This window comes from Taeniopygia guttata, chromosome 3 (assembly GCF_048771995.1).
Source record: "Taeniopygia guttata chromosome 3, bTaeGut7.mat, whole genome shotgun sequence".
In the NCBI taxonomy this organism is placed as follows: Eukaryota; Metazoa; Chordata; class Aves; order Passeriformes; family Estrildidae; genus Taeniopygia; species Taeniopygia guttata.
In genome coordinates this window covers 105,361,730-105,379,559 of record NC_133027.1, presented here as the reverse complement: position 1 = coordinate 105,379,559, position 17,830 = coordinate 105,361,730, and the positions used below count along the sequence as shown (strand labels likewise).

The following is a 17,830-nucleotide window of genomic DNA, read 5'->3' as shown; positions in this document are numbered from 1 at the left end:
TCTATATTACTTAAAGAAAAATAATAACTGTAATTGTCCTTTGAGATTCTATTCCAAGTCAACACTTGAAAAGTCCAAATTTACCATTTTCTGTGATACTGACTTCTAATAGCTGGGTTTAATGCAATAGCATTTGCTTGTTTGCTGTCCTCTGCATCTCCATCAATTTTCTAGTCTCCAAGTGTAAGCTCATAATTGTTCAAGTGTAAGCTCATAATTGTTCAAGAAGCCTACCAGATATTGTGCTTCCATGGTATTCTCACAACTTGCCTGTGAATTAGAAGAGGATAAATTGTTATGCTACAAGTTTATTTCATGCACCTTTGAAGAGTTAAGTGTTTCATGTTTTCTCATTCATTCTTCATCTTACCTTAAAAAAATTGATAATATTTTCCATGTAATAAATGCTGCTCTGACAGTAAAGCATTACCAGCCAATTGATAACCTACAAACAGCATTGTGATCTCTTTAGATAATTAATCTTAGCTATTTTCCTGTCAGGAGCAACAGTGTTTTTGTTTTATGTTGAGCTAGACAGATTGCCAGTTTTGAAAATTAAAAAGCATTCCCTTTATATTTATATTTATTCATTCCAGTAGCAATTTATGATGCTGCATTTAGATACTGAGCACTTGTCAACAAACATAATTATGTTTCGATATAAACAAGATTGGTGGCTTGACTGTGCAGCTTCATCTTGGTTGAGAATGCTTTGATATAGGTTCAGATTATACAAGCTGTGTATTTATGTGGCAGTTTTCTTCCTTTGTTAATAGTTTTCTCCTATAATTACTTGCAGGCAAACCAGTGTACATTTAGGATCATTGTGCATGGGAGACATCAAGCGGAGAAGGAAAGCTGCTCCCCTGCCAGGACCCACAGGTAACCAATTTCCCTGGGACAGAGCACAAACCACAAGATGTTAAATCTCTAAATACAAAGCAGTAGGTCAGTGACCTGAGGAAAAGCTTGATAAATTCAATAACTTCCCATGTAACTTCAGATATGTTCTATTCTTATTTATTAATAAAGACTAAGGAACAAATAGGCTCCCTCCATTCTCCTACAATTATTGCCAATTTCCAGTCCTTTGTAACACAGCACTTCTTTAAAGACAATAAATCTTTTCTCATATACTGAGACAGCAAAGATTGCTCCTTATGTCCCTTCAAATATTACAGGGGAAGAGACCTGAGGCATCTTGTTTTCTGCATATGAATCCTCTAAATACTCTGCCCAGTTAGGTCAGGATGTGAATTCTGGGGTAAACAATCAAAAATGTGGTGATAAAGCTGTGAAACACAGCTTTAAAAATAGTGTTGTAGAATAAACAGGAAGCACTTGTAAGCACATTTCTGAAAGATTTTTACAGATGCAAGGTCACAACCATTGGATGCATTTTGCTGATGTCACAGGTGTGAAATGACTTTTTCAATACTTAGGAATGATTTATAGGACTCTCATCAGTTTCTTGTATTAATTATATATGTGCATACTGGAAGGATTAGGTTGTATGTGAGTCCAAGTAAGCCTTTATATATATTTCTAATACAGAAATCTGGATTGCATGTCCTAGTCATACATAAATTACAGCAGCAACATTTGCAACACATAGAATTTTCAAATATATTTCAAGTAGATGTCTTTAGAGAAGCCTAATACTTGTATTCTAGCTGAATTCCCCCTCCAGAAACTTCTTTGTTTCAAACCTCAGTGGCAGAAACAGACCAGGAATAATATTAACAATGTTATAAAAGCACCTTAGTGGCAGCAGTATGAAAAAAAGAGAATCTGTGGGTCAGCTTCTAAGACTCTGAACATATGTGAACTGAGAAAGAAAAATACTTAATGGCTGAAGAGAGAATAATGTAATTATTTCTACAAGGTGATTTTCACTTCACAACTTTCAAGTACTAGAGGATGTCATTTTGTACTGAGAGGTTATCAAGTATCATGAAAGTAATTTTATTATTCACTTTACCTTGGGCTTTCAGTGTTCAGAATTTTATTTTACAAGCTGGCTCCTCTGCTTAACTTTGCAAAGCCAATATTTTGATACTAAGGCAAATATGTGGTCATTCAATGTTATGTGTCCATGAACTCACAGTTTTAGAAATTGTTTTGCCCCAAAGTTTGCCTTTATATGAAGAGTGACAGAGAATTGTGGTGGATAAAGGTATCATATGAGGTACTTTTTAACTCATGTGCCTTCTTTTGTTTTCAAGTTCAAGGTAATCTTTTCAATTTTCTTGTGATCAGGAGGATTGAGAAATTTTTTTTGTGGTCTTAGAAAAGTTGTTGTTTTTCTACACTTCATCCTTGTATGTTTTTAAGCAAATAGAACCTTTGGTTTACATTGAATAAGCTCATACCTATGTATAGGTAATGATAGCATACTAGAGATTATTAGTTTTCTCAAAGGCTAACCTTCCTACAGCTAAATTATTATTTATCTGTCACAGGCCTTGTTTTTGTTAGTGTTCCTAAGATTTTATGAAAGAAACTGGATTTTCTTTTAGAATTAATCTACGTTTGGAAATTAGGATTAAAAAAAGAAATTGCTTATTTGATTATTCTTCTTTCAGTAGTTTAGTTAGCTAAGATATGGGAATAGAAGGGCTTGATTTTATGTAGAAGAATTTGTGAGCTTCTTTCTTGAAAGAAAAAAATATAGAAGTTGTTTACATGAACAGAAGTTGGAAATGGAAAAAAATATACTCCTAATAATTGTTTGTATTTAATACAATAGTGAAACCTGAAAGGCTGTTTGTAAGTGATTTATTTGCTGCAAGTGTTTTCTTTATATGACTGCAAATTGGCAAAGTTTGGTCTGAGTCAATGTGTTGGTAAGAGTGTTTTCTAAATTCTCATCCACATTTGGAAAAAAATACATTGGTAAATTAACTCATGTAAAAGTCTGCACAAATCTGCTGAAATCTGCTGAAAATGGTCATTTATGCCTTTGAGTTCAGTAGATAGATGAGATGAGAACAATCCTAACGAGGTATTGGAACGCCTTCCCTGGGTTTGAGTCCCACAAGGGTAGCACCTTCTACTTTCAGACACCTTACAAAGCCACAGACTTCTGTAGCAAGCAGTGTGATTGGTTAAACATTTATTAATTGTGACAAGAACACCCAATTTATTTCAGTACTCCAGCTTATTTACTGCTCTTTCACCTTTGTATTTTGTATTGAAAAAGTAAAATGAATATTGATAGAGTTAGATATTGATTTCTAAATTTATAGCCCGTTCTCAGCCTGCAGTCAAAGTCACATACCAATAGGTTTGTGTATATTAGTAACAAAGGATGTAGCTTTACTTGTACAGCATTGAAACTATTGAAGCAAGAAAGTTTGAGCAGCACAGAGCATTTTATAGTTTCAAAAATGTCATTTGTAAAGGTGAAGAAAAGATGTGTTGAATAGCAGTGAAGAAAATGGGAGATAATATAGGCATGGATGGTTAGGAAGTGACAGTACTGATACAGGAGTGTCATATTCTGTCTTTTTTCCTAGAATAAATTTTCTATTTTGTGGATGTTTCATATATCCCATATGTGTATTGTTGAACCTAGATAGTTAATTAATCAACAAAAAACTGATACTAGTAAAAATTGATTACTTACAATTGAAGTATGAGGTGTTGTACGATTTACATTTTCTTTTGCATGACTTCTTCAATGAAACCAGTATTATTCCAGTGATTCTGTTCACATGTGAGAGCAGATCATTCTCAATGACCTTCTCTCCCCTCTGACTACCTGTGTGTAGAGCTATTTCATGTGACACCCTGACGTATTTCACTAAAGTTTGTATAAAGACCTCTTAGACAAACTAATTCATTGTCATGGAAATAGCCCTTCCAATACTGGGTCCAGTATAGTGAAAATAATAATAAAGAAGCAACAACAACAACAAAAATTTTGCTAGGGAAAAAACATTCTTTGCATGGTAGTGTTACTACCTGAAACACATGCACTGGGAATATTTGCAGTAATTTCATTCTTAGATTATCTAGTTTAAGTCTCATATCAAACCAATAGGTGCTGCAGACTTTTAGAGACCATACGCTGAATATGCATTTATCCCAGTTCCTTTCTAATTGACTCTTCTGTACAAGATTTTTGGGTTTTATTATCTCCTGTTAAATCCCTGAGATATTTTAGATTTTTTTTTTTTAATAGCAAATGTCTAAGTCTTAAATGTTGGGGGGAAAAAATTGCCAAATTCTGTTTCACATCACATATTATTTCTATTCTGAAATAATCTTTTTACTCTGATGTTGCATAGTGTAGTTTACAGTTTGGAGCAGTGTTAAAAACCTGCAAAAACCAATTATAAGAAGAGAAAGCTATTTTTTATTTAAAATGTAGAAAATGTTTTTATAAAATAGATAAATGACTATGCATGTAATGGGCACTTTAATATTGCCTTTTGCAAAAACAAATTTCAGATGTCATATTCTTTATCTAGTTGCCATGTTGCATGCACATGCTACACTTCAGGCTGGTCCTGATTGAAATGACCAAGTTAAAAGTCTCATTTTAAAGAATGTGTTTTAATGAAAAATATGACAGTTTCTTAATTACAGCAGAAATACTGAGCACTGCTATAATGCCATCATGACTCACTTTAACAAGGTAATCAAAAGGGTACATGTTTTCATTCCTTTTTAAAAATTGCCAACGGAACAGCTAAGCAAACTATTTTGCTGATGCTTAATATGTCAGTGATTAAAAATCAGACCTGAATATGTGCAGAACCAAAACGATGATTTGAAAAAGATTGTGATTACAGTGTGATAACGGAGGTGGCTGAGGCTGAGTTTGTGGTGAAGGTCAACTTAGTGCAGTAGTTCCAGGGGAAAGGTAAACTTTGGGGTACTTTGATGAACCAACCGTAAATTTCCAAAACTCTAGACAATTTATTATAAGCCTATTTTCTTTTAACTGGATTCACTGCTTTTCTGTCTACTAAATGTACAACTCTATAGGCAGAAATCCCTTGTTACAGGGCAATACAACCTTGGCGTGTTGTGAATCCTTTCTCTTACTGCATTGCACCATTTCTTACCCTTGGTCAGCCAAAGTCCTTCCTGGCACTTCCTGTCTGCTTGATTGTCCAGCCCATGTCTCATTTTTCTTTGGTTGGTATCTAGCGTGGCAGCAAGTTAAATGTTAGGGACTTCTTTCTGTTTCTTTGTTTCTTCTACCATATTGTCTCACCAAACTAGAAGTTCAAAGATTGCAGAGTGCCATCCAGTATTGGAAGCTGCAGTCCCTTAAGAGCAAAAGACTCTCTGTGTTGAGCTTGAGGTGGCTGGTTCAGGCAAGGCATCTTGCATACAAGCACCAGAGTTCAGAAAGTTCAGTAACAAACTTCAGAAAACCTGCAATTCAACGAGGACAAGCTTATCCTGGAAAATTGCTGCTGGGTTTCATGTGATCTAGAGAGAAGGCAATATTCTACAGGCTGTACACACAGCCACTGTAAAGTCAAGAGGAAACATTCAGATTGATAGAAGATGACTGTACCTATCTTTTCTAAGTGCTGTTGTCTTCTGAAATACGGAAGCTTCAAAAATAATTCCCTGAATTACTCTGGGAACCTTTCCTAAGATAGCTGTTTCTGGTTAAGGTAACCATCCAAATTGCCTCTACTGGGAGCTGAACTTCATGGTCTTCATGGGTCCCTTCCAACTTAAGATGTTCTGTGATTCTGTGGATTTTTTTGGCTTCACTTTCAAGAGCCATAATCTGCTTTACCAGGATTAGAACCAGTGAGAGCACCCTTAACATAGTGGAAATTTAGGGGGAAAAAAGGCTAAACCAGGCAGGCATTATTTTCAAGTTTCAAAGGTATGTTTCATTAAACAGTTGTACACCTGAGTACTAACTTCGAGTGAAACAGAGATGTCAGTAGGGAGACTCATGCTCAAGGGCAGTTATGTGCTTGGCAAGTTCTGCACATTCTCTGCCAAATATCATATTAAAGTGGTTCCCCACAGAGAGGAGCCACCTCCTTTTTATGTGCAGTCTGTTAGAACCATCACCTTCCTCAGATGGGCAAATGGATGTCCTGTAGTTTTCCTAAAACTCCACCAATAAAAGAAGTGCTTGATATTTCTGTCAGTCAGTTTTAGGTTGGTAATTGCAAAGGACTTTTGTTAGAACACAGATGGTTTGGCAGTTAAAATGTGTAGTTTTTCCTTAGTCAGCATAACTTCTTATCCCAGCTCTCCACAACAACCCCTCAGTTGCTGGTGACTAGTTTTTCTTTCTCTTGAGGGAATAGGAAGCACTGCTGCAAACAGTCCCTGGTAGAGATTATGCAAAAACCACTTTTCTTAAAAGTTTTTCAGCATATGATTCACTTTCTGAATAAAGTAAGAGGTCTGTGCATAAACCTTATAGCTTATGCAAAAAGTTTTTGACACTTCAGAAGAATAAACCTGTTTACCATGTGAGGAAATAAAATTCATTGATCAGGTTTCCAGTGCAGGCAAGATTTCTGTCTTTTTGTAAAAGCCTTGCAATTGGTGGAAAAGTTCCTAATAAAATCTGTTGTACATACTCTTTAATTTTCACAAAGGAAATTATTTGCTTTGGATTTCCACTGGGTTTCATGGTAAAGCTGCAAGTCTGTCTGTAAAAGTGGGGGAATGCTTATCAGATGGGATTCATTTTGCTGAATTTTGGGGGTTGAAGCAGAATTTTGGAATGTCTCCCAGTGAGAATGCTTTTTGCAAAGGGCCATCCAGTGACAGTGTTTCTGTTATCAAAGACAAGGTATAAAACACAGACCTTCTTTCGACTGAAGTGAAAAGACAGTCTTGGATATTCAAGAGATTTCCTTTACTGAGGGATAAATGTCAGTTTAAAAATACCAACTCTTCCAACCAATTTTATAGCAACAAAGACTGAATGGGTATGAAGTTTAACTCCACAGTGTAATCCAAGAAAGAATGGAAGGAGAGGAGCACTTGCAAATCCAATTTCAAGTGATCTGTGTTTCTGGATAACCAGTTATACCTAAAATTCAGTGAAGCAATCTTAATTGTTGTGTGAATTTTTGTTTATATATTCAGGAGAAGTGAAAATAGATTTAAAACTAGAGTCTATGCTTCAAGATAGGGTATATTTAACCAGGCCACATGTAATACCCCTTGAGATGGAGTAGGAGGAATGAAACTGTGGCAGTACAGACATCAACAAAACTCTGCTGTGGATACAGGATACAGAGGCATCCAGCACCTGCTGAAGTCATAGGTGTGTGCCCTCTCTGCTATTCTTATCTCTCAGAATAAAATTCAATGTAAGCTGACTTACCTGAACATAATAATTCTAAAGTTATTCTTTAGACAGTCTCAGCTCAGTGTGAAGGGTGTGTTAAAGTCTGGTGAAATAAAGCAATCTCAAATATTAGCTAAATAATTTTCATATCATTCTCATAGCTGAGTTGTTTTAGTTTCAGTTTGGTGGTTGTTTTAGTAGATACACAGCCATATGTACTGAATTTTGGAAATCACTGCAGGTACTGAGTTTTAAAATCACCATGCAGCTGGTGGCTGTGCTTCTGAAGCTGTGTCTGTGCAATTACCCAAAACAATTTTAAGAACATAAACATCTAGACAGTCTGATTCCCATTTTGCTAGTTAGAGAGAGCTGGCTTAAAAAGAAAGACTACAGCAATGTATTATTCTGATTGGTTTCCTTGTGTACCAGGATCAGTCCCTACTGCTCTGAGCTCATCTGTCTGGTGAGGAGTCAGAAAGAAAAAGAACAGATGAAATATTAAATGCTTTCAGAAAATGAGGGGGAAAGTGCACCAGCTTTTAAAGAGAATCAGCATGTATCATTTCTGCTTCCATTGGCTGTTTATCCAACATCAATACAACACTTTAGGAGCCAAATTACTAAACAAGCTGCCAATTAGGCTTGCAGTCAGCTGGATAGATTAGTGGCTAAGAGAGGCAGATACAAGATTTTCATCTCTTGAGCCAATTACGCAAGTGAATTACCATCCACAATGCTCCTTGGAAGATTTGAGGTAGAAAGACTGACTCTGCTGTGATAGACATAAGTGAGATCCAGGGTAGGGGGTAAGGGTTAGCAGGCCATGTATTGCAAAAATTACCCAAGCAAAAAGAGATCCTTCTAGGAAAGGATTTAAAGGATTTAAGGCTGCTGGGAGCAATAGAAGAGGAAATAATAGTTGTGGTATGCTCTGCAAAGGCATTGCTGTTCTGCTCACAAGTCTTAATCATACAAAAGAAAGATGAAAGGGCAAGACTATATTTATGTACAGTGTTATTTTCTCAGAACTGTTTAAAACCCCGTTTTCTTAACATCAGAAATAGTGCAGTGGTCAGAGATGAAATTACTTCACTATGCCTTCATTTGTTTCTTAGAGCTTGAGGGGGGTTGAGAGGAAAAAACAAGATACAGCACAAAAACCCCACATATTTCTTAAATAAGGGTTATCTGAGAGCTTGTTCCTAGCTGTATTCTGGTTTTATTCAGCCCAATATAAGCCAAACATGCTTGATGTTAGTCTTATCCAGCAATTGGACCATACAAATAAATATTGTGACAATAGTGGTTTATGAGGTCACAGCTCCTTTATTATTCTGTAATAAACAATAACTTCAATGTTGAGCTTTGAATTTGTAGAAGCATTTTGCAAATAAAATTGTCTGTCAGATCAAAACTGTTCATAGGCTCATTTGTTTCCAGCTGGCAATGTTGTACACTGGTGTTACATTGTTTCTTAAATATGAAGCAAATTTAAAAGCTGAACTTTTGCAAGCTGCTGTATCCAAAAATGATTAAACAGATGTGAAGCCTGCAGCAGCATTAGACCTCTGATCTGATTTTAGCTTACAGATGGAATTAAATTAATTCATGGCAATCACTGTAAAATCAAGGGTATGGCACTGAATGCTAGTGTACTGTTTAACCAGGACATACCTGTCTCAACAGCTGTTAAGAAAAAATTACTTACCTTTATTTTTCACTGAAACCTGCCTTTAATGCTATCATAAGTATCGTACCAAAATTAAACAAATGTGATGAGTTTTTTGCTTTCTACTTCCCCAGTTTTGTCACTTACTACTCACAGATTTCATATTCCATGTATGTAAGGTCCTATGCATAAAAAATGTAGACCTTGAAGTGTGTCTATTCATATACACAAAGATTGAGAATTGCCCTTTTTTCCTTCAGCTGACAGTATTGCAGAGAGAAGGAACATAAGCTGAGTATTTTACAGTGCTGTCTTTTCAAACAAGTTACTATGCCTTAATGTTTGCTCCTCCCTCATATAATAGCATCCACTTCTACATGCAGACTACTCATCTGGTAGATCAGGAACCAATTGTTAGGGTTGCTGCATACCTTTTCAGTCTGTAGAAAAAGAAGGTGTACTGCACAGCAGATTCCTACAAATTATTACTGCAGAGACATCCTTGTAACTCTTGGAAACCTCATACAGCAATAAAATTAGAAAAAGGTATCCCCACCTTTTTTTTTTTTTTTTTTTTTAATCTGTTTCTGCATAGTTATTTTTTGTGGGACAGCACAATGTGGATTGGTTTTGCTCTTGCTCCTGGGTGGGTCAAGACTGAACACATCCCAGAGGTAGCACAGCCCTTTTCAAGGCCATGTGCTTGGACCGTTCTCTCTCAGGCCCTACTGGCTAGTCCAAGAAGTGCCATAGGCATGAATTAAAAACTGAACTTGAAGATGAATATTGCAAGGACAATTACTGCTTTTAATTAGAAAATAAAAGCCCAAAGCAGAGGAATGGGGGTCAGGGGAATAGCACATAGTGTAGCATGATTTTTAAGAGCTCTCTCCCATCATGCAGTCTATCAGCAATGCAAATGTTGGGATTTTTTCCAACCTGCTGATTGCACATGAAATGGAGGAAGAGGGCAGTACCATTACCCATATTCTTTGCATTCGAGTAAAATATGTTGCATTACAGATAAATTTTTCAAGTGATGGGTGAAAAATTGCAGAAATATTAAAGGCAGACACAGGTAGTATTCAAAAAATAACTAACTGTACTGCGATAGACTGGCCAGGATATATTGAATATTTTTTACAATTCAAATAAAAGCAATCTGTATTCACCTCATTTATGAGAAGTAGTAATTAGTCAATTAGTAATATAGGCAAGATGGGTGTGGGTTTTGGTTTTACTTTATTCTTGCTGCAATACAAAGCCTTCAAATACATTATTCTTTGGTCAGTGTATGTTTGATTGTTTGCCCAAAAATTGGCTTGTGAAATCAAGTTTATGGTGGCTTCTCTTTTCTTTCTTTTTCTTTTTTCTCCTTTTTTTTTTTAATCTGATGATATGCAAGAGTAAAATAGGACTCTTAGGGAGAGCTTGCGTTTTAGTAGGAGATATAAGAGTATGTACAGTGGAGACAAAAACAGTTACCATATATACACATTCTAGCAGTACTTATATGTCTTTAAAAACAAATTATTCCAATTATCCTGTCACAGAAAAGCAGCATCGAATTGCTTCAAAAGGTATCAAAAATAGAAGCACCAGTTTACTAAATAACATGTCAGGGTACAGAGTGTTCTTTCATATATCTTCTTTGTGAGGTTCCTCTGGCTGTCTCAGGAATTGAAATACATATAGAAAGGTACATCTGCTACTGGAAGAGCTCTGTGGGTTTTTCCCCTGAATAGATTAAATCAAAAAAGCTGTTTACATTGTCTCAGGCTATGCCTTGCATACTGTTCCAGCAGCATTGCTGCTTCTGCCTAGGCAGCATTATAAATGGCTTCATGTTTCCAGTTTTTAGGTGTCATAAAATACACTCTTGTGCTTGCTCTTTCCTGCTTGGCAGATCTGTTGGATCTCTCTTCCCCTTGAAGTTTTCCCTTAATTGTTCCACAAACATTTACTGGAATGATTCTTCATTTTTTGCCATCACTTTTTACAAAAAGTGGACCAAAACACACTTCCAGGGTTTTACGTGTGAGGCTTACAAGAACTTTTGTTGAAGAGTAGAACAGTACAGTTTCTTCTTTCCTTTTTTTTTTTTTTTTTTTTTTTTTTTTAGCTAGAAAGTATAACTGGGAAGGTTACAAAGCCTGTGTTGTGTATGCCAGGCAGTGCCAGGGAGTCATTTGTATGAAAATTGCCTCTGCCTGTGGGGGCCTGAAAAGAAAGGAAGTTTTGGACATTGAATTTTGTGCTGGTCAGTTCAAGAGGAACCCTCTCAGGGACTGGAGGCTGCTGACTTAAAAGCCTTTATTTTAAGCCTAGCATTAAGCGTAGCTTCAAACCAGTATTAAAGGATGCCTTCCCTCAATGCACTCCTTTTTTTCCTTTGACTCAGGAACTGAGATGCTAGGAAGCAGTCTGCCTTTTATGTAGCCAGTGTTTTACTGAACATGGACAGATCTATAGTGGATAATGCTGGAGTACTGTAAATTCATCATCACAATCATGAGGTTTTTAATGTGCACCTCTCATTTTGAATTTATGTCTGGGTATGCAGTTTCCACTGTGAGACCTTGCTTTTTGTGTTTGTGTGATAAATTAGGCTTTTTAGAAGCTCATGTTCAACTTTTTTGTGTTCTTGTTTAGTAAGTTAATATAATGATAAGCCAGCTGCTTGTCAATGGTAAATTCTTGGCTAAACATGTTATAGTCTCCAAGAACTCAAAATCAGAGGCTTCTACTACAGTACTTTTCAAAAAGTAACAGGCAGAATAAATAGGTAGAAAATCAAACAGATAGTTTTGAAGCTGAGCACATTGAGGGGTTTTCTTTATTTTGTTGTTGGGGCGGGGTGATGTTGAATAATGCTGAAAACAAAATCCAGCTGTCTACATGAAACTGCTTGTGTTCAAAACATTCAGCCCTTTTTAAAATTGCTTGTATGGTGGAAGTTGATAAATTTTAACACATATTTTTAAAATAAAGATCCCTTGTGCGAGATACTTATATTTAGAAGGTTTATCCATGTATTGTCTCTGAACTCTGGCTTGGGGAGTGTGGTTGATGAAGGGGAAAAACGGCTTTGTTATTTTGACTTCACTATTTTTTGGTTTTTTAATGATGCATTAATGGTGGAAAAAAAAACCTTTTCTATAAAAAAATTAATCTGTTTTGCAAATTAATATATACTAACATTTGTAATGCTGGTGCTCTTTTCTGTGGTACATATGCAGCCTTTCTCAAGGGTCTCAATGATAAGAATAGAGTGTAAACAGCACCTAGTAAAATTGAAAATACCACAAGTAACCTTAGATATATCAAATTTCACAATATTCAATAAAAGAGAAAGTGAGTAAAGGTATAGCTGAATTTCAGAGTGGTTGATCACCTGTCTGTACTGTTTCTGTTTCATGTGGTCTTGACAATGTACTGGTAGACATCTGCAGGCGATTTATATTCTTTAAGGCTGATGTGAAATCCACCATATTGGAATATAATATGATACTGTTTGTCATAGGTAAAAACAGAATGACTTTTCAAAAGCATTAAAAATAAAAGCATTAGACTGTATTATTTAGAATCATATGCAGTCAAGAGGTCAACATGTGCAAAGACAGCCTGTTCTAGAAACCTGTTAGATGAATTAGGAGAATAAGAAGGTTTAAAGCTTTATGGGAGATTATCCTGCTCTTCTCCACATGGCAGGCAGTGCTGATTAATGCTGTGTATTTCTTTAATCTCAGGGTTTGTAGGTGAAAACACCCAACCAATCCCAGAAAACAACATTGGAAACAGAATGCTTCAGAATATGGGCTGGACCCCCGGCACGGGTCTCGGACCAGACGGCAAAGGGATAGCAGAGCCCATACGAGCCATGCAGAGACCCAAAGGACTTGGACTTGGATTTAGCTGATAGAGACAAAAATAAAGCTCAAAATTAATTGAAAAAGAAAAAAAAAAAGCAAAAACTGAAAATGGCAAACATTATTTGTTGTGATTGGCAAGTCCAGTTTTTCTTCTCTCAAAGATGGCTGAAGTCAACGAGCCTCACACAAGCTCCAGCAGCTGCAAGGTACAGCGCCGCAGTGACAGAACCGGCATTCGAGTCTAACTTCATAATGGTGCTAAAATGTACAAAAACTTCTACTTTTTTATTTTCTGTGGTCTTAAGGTTTGTATTAAGCATAAAATTCAGTACGCTCACTTTTTTTTGTGAAAGCTTCTGACACAGCAGGTTTTAGTATATAGGTAAATTTTGTTTTGTAGGTATAATTTCATCTCAGCCTTGATAAGATTTGTTGAGGAAAATGGAACTTTTTACAGCTATTATGGCCTCCCTCTTTTCAGGCAAAGTTTCCAAGCCTGGTATTTATAGTGTTTAACAATATTTGAGTATAGGCTGTCATTATGGCCATAATACATACACACTTCCCACTGGAAGGTGATATGGTATGCAATTTTGTCTTAAGAGCATGAAAAACAGCTTTGTTTTCATAGGAATCCCATTCCAACACCATTTTCTGGCAATGTATTACTGTCTTCCACATTCAAGCTGAAAAGTAATGCTTTTATACTTGTTTTTACGTTTACAAAATTATCTTTCCTCAGCAAATATTTTACAAAGTTAAAGTTTACTTTAAGTTTGGCTTTCTCTTCATATTAATAGTTCTCAGTGTTGCCACATGTAAGAATAGTTTGAGCTTTGAAACAGGAAATTGTATTTTAGGGATGACTGTGTTTCAGTGTTTATTGAGAGGTTTGGCACATTTTAAACAATGCAGTGTTCAGCATGGTGTTAATGTTTGGTTTGTGACTGAGTTGTTGCCAATGAGCCGCAACCTTTAAGGATCATGAACAGAAAAAGGGCAAGGAGAAGCAGGATTAGAATGGAGGAAAGGAAGGAAAAAGATACTTTGATGGCATCTCACAAATCTAAGCTAGCAATTTAAAATCAAGAGGGATCATTAAGTGTTTTAATCAGTATCCTAATGTATCTAATGTCAGCAGAAGCAATTTCATTAAGCACCAACCAATCAAGCTCCTAGGGTACTTATTAGTCTGCAGGATAAAACAAATTCCACTTTAAAATTAAATGATAGGGCTGAAGGAAACTGTTTTTCAGATGGTCTAAGGAGAAAATCGTGCCCCTCTCACTACCCATGCCTCTAGTAACTGGCAATATTTACCCTCACTGCAGAGGGAACAGGATTTGATTCTCCAGTCTTTTTTGTCTTCAAGAAGAGAATTTTCCTTCCACAGCTCCCAAGCTGCAGAGAAAAATACTTAGTTCAGATGCTTGCAAAGATATTTCTTTAGGATAAAAAGAGCACAGCTTTGTTCATGCAACTGTGAAATGTTGTGATTAATTTTAACACATGTTTTTATTACTTTCCTTTTTCCCTCAGCTTCACTCATTTTTCCAGGAAAATAGTAGCAGGAAGAGGAAAACCTTCAGCATTATAGAATTAAATTTGCTTAGAAGAAATGTTCATACTTTGTGTGATTTTGTGTGATCACACACATACAGTGTGATTTCTGTCAGTTTGGAGATGTTGTTTCAGCATACCACCATAGCGTAGAGATTACAGATTAGTACCTGACGTTGTTTTTATGATAGTTGAATGCACACGTTCTCTGAGTTTCAGGAAGACTACTTATTGCTGTTTAAATACTTTATATGATAGTGTCGTTTTACTTTTTAAAATTATAAGAAATTTTAAACAGAATTGGGATTTATACAGCAACACATGCTTTTCATTGTAAGGTTTTAGGGCATAGCATAATGTGAGTTTGCCACTTCAAATATCTCTTGCACAACTGAACTTGGTTAAATACATTCCATATCCAAAGAATTACAAGACCACATAGTTGCAAAGGACCATGAGCCTGGAATTCTGCAGCTGGCAGAGGTGCCCAGTTCTATGTTATTCCAAATAATGCATTTCTGTGGCCTGCACCTGTTCTGTCAGTGCCATCTGCTCCTGAGAGCAAGTGAACTCTGACAAACTCTTTGGTTTGTACACTGCAATCAGAAATCCCTTAAAATCATTTTCAACGTGTGAGTTGCAAAAGTGAGTCTTTTAAGATCTGTTTCTTGTAGCTCTATCTGCAAAACTGTGAAGGAGTACTCAGTCTGTTGAAATTCTACTGTTTTGCTTTAGTTCCAACACCTGCATGTCTTGGTCTGGAAGTATGGCACCTATAACACTTCTTTGAAGTATTTCTGTACAACTTACCATAGCAGTAGTTTCTCAAGAAATAAGTGTAAAGCCCCAAAAGTACTTGAAAGTGTTTCCCGTTTTTAAAATGTAAGAGGGAAATAATGCATACATGTTGAGGAAAAATATCTTTAGCTCATGCATCTCTTTTTTCATGCATTCCTACACGTGCAGTGAAGCAGCCAGCCTAGTAGACAGTCATAGTGGAAGAACTATGTAATCAGATTGAAAATCTTAAAATTCTTTCTTCTAAATCAGCCTTTTATTAGACATTAGGATTAGTTAAACTGGTTTTGATATAGAGATAGATACAGTTTGTTTTCTGCAGGTATTATCAATAGATGCCACAACTGACAGTACACTTTATCTGTTAGAAGCTGTAGAACAAAGTGATTTATCAAAATTTTTTCATGTAGTGTTTTTAGATATTTTTTATGTAGCAAAATTCCCATTCTGGCTCACACTATGATTTCATTTCCATTTTTTCATATCCCACCGGAGTGGTTTTAAAGATACTCCAGCAGTGTGATTTTGCACAGTTAAAGCTAGTGTTTAGACACAAAACAAAAATGAATTATAGGTTTTTTTCCTTTTTTAAGCCATTGCAATGTTATTTGGCTTTGAAACAGGTCACAATCCTTGGATTTACTCTTTGTTTTCTTCAGCTCTTACCTATGTCTAACCTGCAATCATACTATGGTACCTGCTATAAAGCTGGCACACATTATTTTAAAATACATATAGAAGTTTTTTCAGATGATAATTCTTTATGCCTGTGACACTGAAGTTTTTTGCCTACATAAATAAATATGGGATCTTCTTGTATCTAAAGATTGTCATCCATCACTTGCCAGATTCTTTCCATTTAAGTATTTGAATCAGTAGCTCAGCTGTTACCATGATATTCTTCCTCTGAAGGATGTTTAGTGAAGAGACGTTGCCTATTATCAGCACTGCGTTTTGCTACATGTTCCATGGTGTCTCAAAGTTCTGTGAATTGAGCCATTAACTGTTAATAAAAGAAACCCATGAGCAGTATCTTATTTCTAAATAAATATTTGTCAAAGTCAGAGAAGCATTATCAATATGCTTGTTTTAACAAGTTTGTCCCTGCATTTGTCTTTCTGCAATTAGGTCAATAATGGGTGTAGAACAGCAGTAAATAGCTAAATAACATGTATAGAATGCTTTGCTTTAACAACACAAATGCAAGATGAAATAAAATAAATAGACCCAGTTCTTCATGGGCTTTGTATGTTTTTTTCTTTAAACAACTCTTTTCAGTAGTAGTGTTATTGCACAGGTGAGTACAAAAACATGCTGTTTCTGGAAGTATAATTGAAGTGGCTAATATCATGTACTGAGCAAATGCATGCTATGTTAAGCTATTACACTGCCTTTTATGTACCTTTTTATTACTTCTTTCCTAGTTTATTATTATCCTGCTGAAGATGTTACAATATCAGGAAGTGCCTTGTTTAAGATGTTTGCAGTACTTTTGTTATCATATTCTTCTAAGATTTCTAAGTACAAGTTCCTTTCACTCCTTATGTACGTGTGTATACTTTGATAACCATGACAGGGCCTTGTGCTTTCTCTTCAAACAGTTCTCCAGAATTGTTTCTCCAAGGAAAACTCACACAACCTTTGTTTTATTTTCCCTCTCCCCTGCTCCCAGAGCACTTTCAGTCGAGGCATATCAGAAATGGGAATCCCTCCCATATTACTCTTAGTCAAGAAACTTTCTAATTAGACTTCCATCCCTAGCAGAGTTTTCAGGAGCAGTGGGGTAGCTGCAAAAGGGTTAGCACACATTTACTTGCAACTGAACACATTAAGTTGTTTGGGCTTCTTATGATTCTCTTCTGTCCTACAACAAAGCAGATATTGGAGCTCTTTTGACCATGTTGCTTGTATTTGAATATTCAATCATTAAGTAATAGATTATGTAAGCTTTATCTCCCCCACCAATGAGAACTGGTTTTTAACAGCTATGAAAAGTGGTTTAAATTAATATAAGGTATTCCATCTATAGCAAGTTGTTATTTTGGCCTGTTTATAACATTGCTATGATGAATTTAAGTACTGGGGAGTTTGACTTCTGAAACTGTGAATATATGTCATTAGCCTCTGAGATTAAGTATGTGTTATTTTAAATACATGAGCTTATTGAAATATCATTCAGAATATTTCATTATAGATATGCTCATTTCAGTTGTGCCTTGTCCATAGTGTTATCTTTTCTTCTTAATGCTTGTCTGTTTTTCTGAAAAAAAAAAAAAACAACTGTTTTTAAGTGATAATACTCAGTGTTTCCTGTCTTGAAGTGTAATCTCTTGTATGTGCCAGGTGATGCCACTCAAGATTTTCTGTCATTTCTACTCTGCTATTCTACAGAAGTTGTTTATCCAGCCCCTTCCTAGGCCTGTTTCCTGAAGAGCCACCTGTTGTCTTCATCAGTTGCAAGAGATTTTGACACTGAGAACTTGGGATTTCTTTGTCCTTGACTAGGGTGTTGTGTTGGTCCCTCTCCTTCCTGTGGCTCTAAGTCAGTGAGAGATTTCTAATAATCACCTATCTGCCACTGGCTTCAAAATTTTAGACTTACTACTTAAGTCTAAAAATAAGCAGCATGGGAGA

General features: G+C 35.9%; 1 protein-coding gene across 1 annotated transcript in view; it reads left to right on the top strand.

The window, feature by feature from the left end:
* Positions 1-16,434, top strand: part of GPATCH2 (G-patch domain containing 2) — a 119,043-nt gene extending 102,609 nt beyond the window's left edge. The window contains exons 9-10 of the mRNA XM_002191087.7: positions 800-882; positions 12,716-16,434. Coding sequence (XP_002191123.4) covers positions 800-882; positions 12,716-12,885 — 253 coding nt within the window. The 3' untranslated portion in view covers positions 12,886-16,434. The remainder of the gene's footprint in view (positions 1-799; positions 883-12,715) is intronic.
* The last annotated feature ends 1,396 nt before the right edge of the window (positions 16,435-17,830 follow it).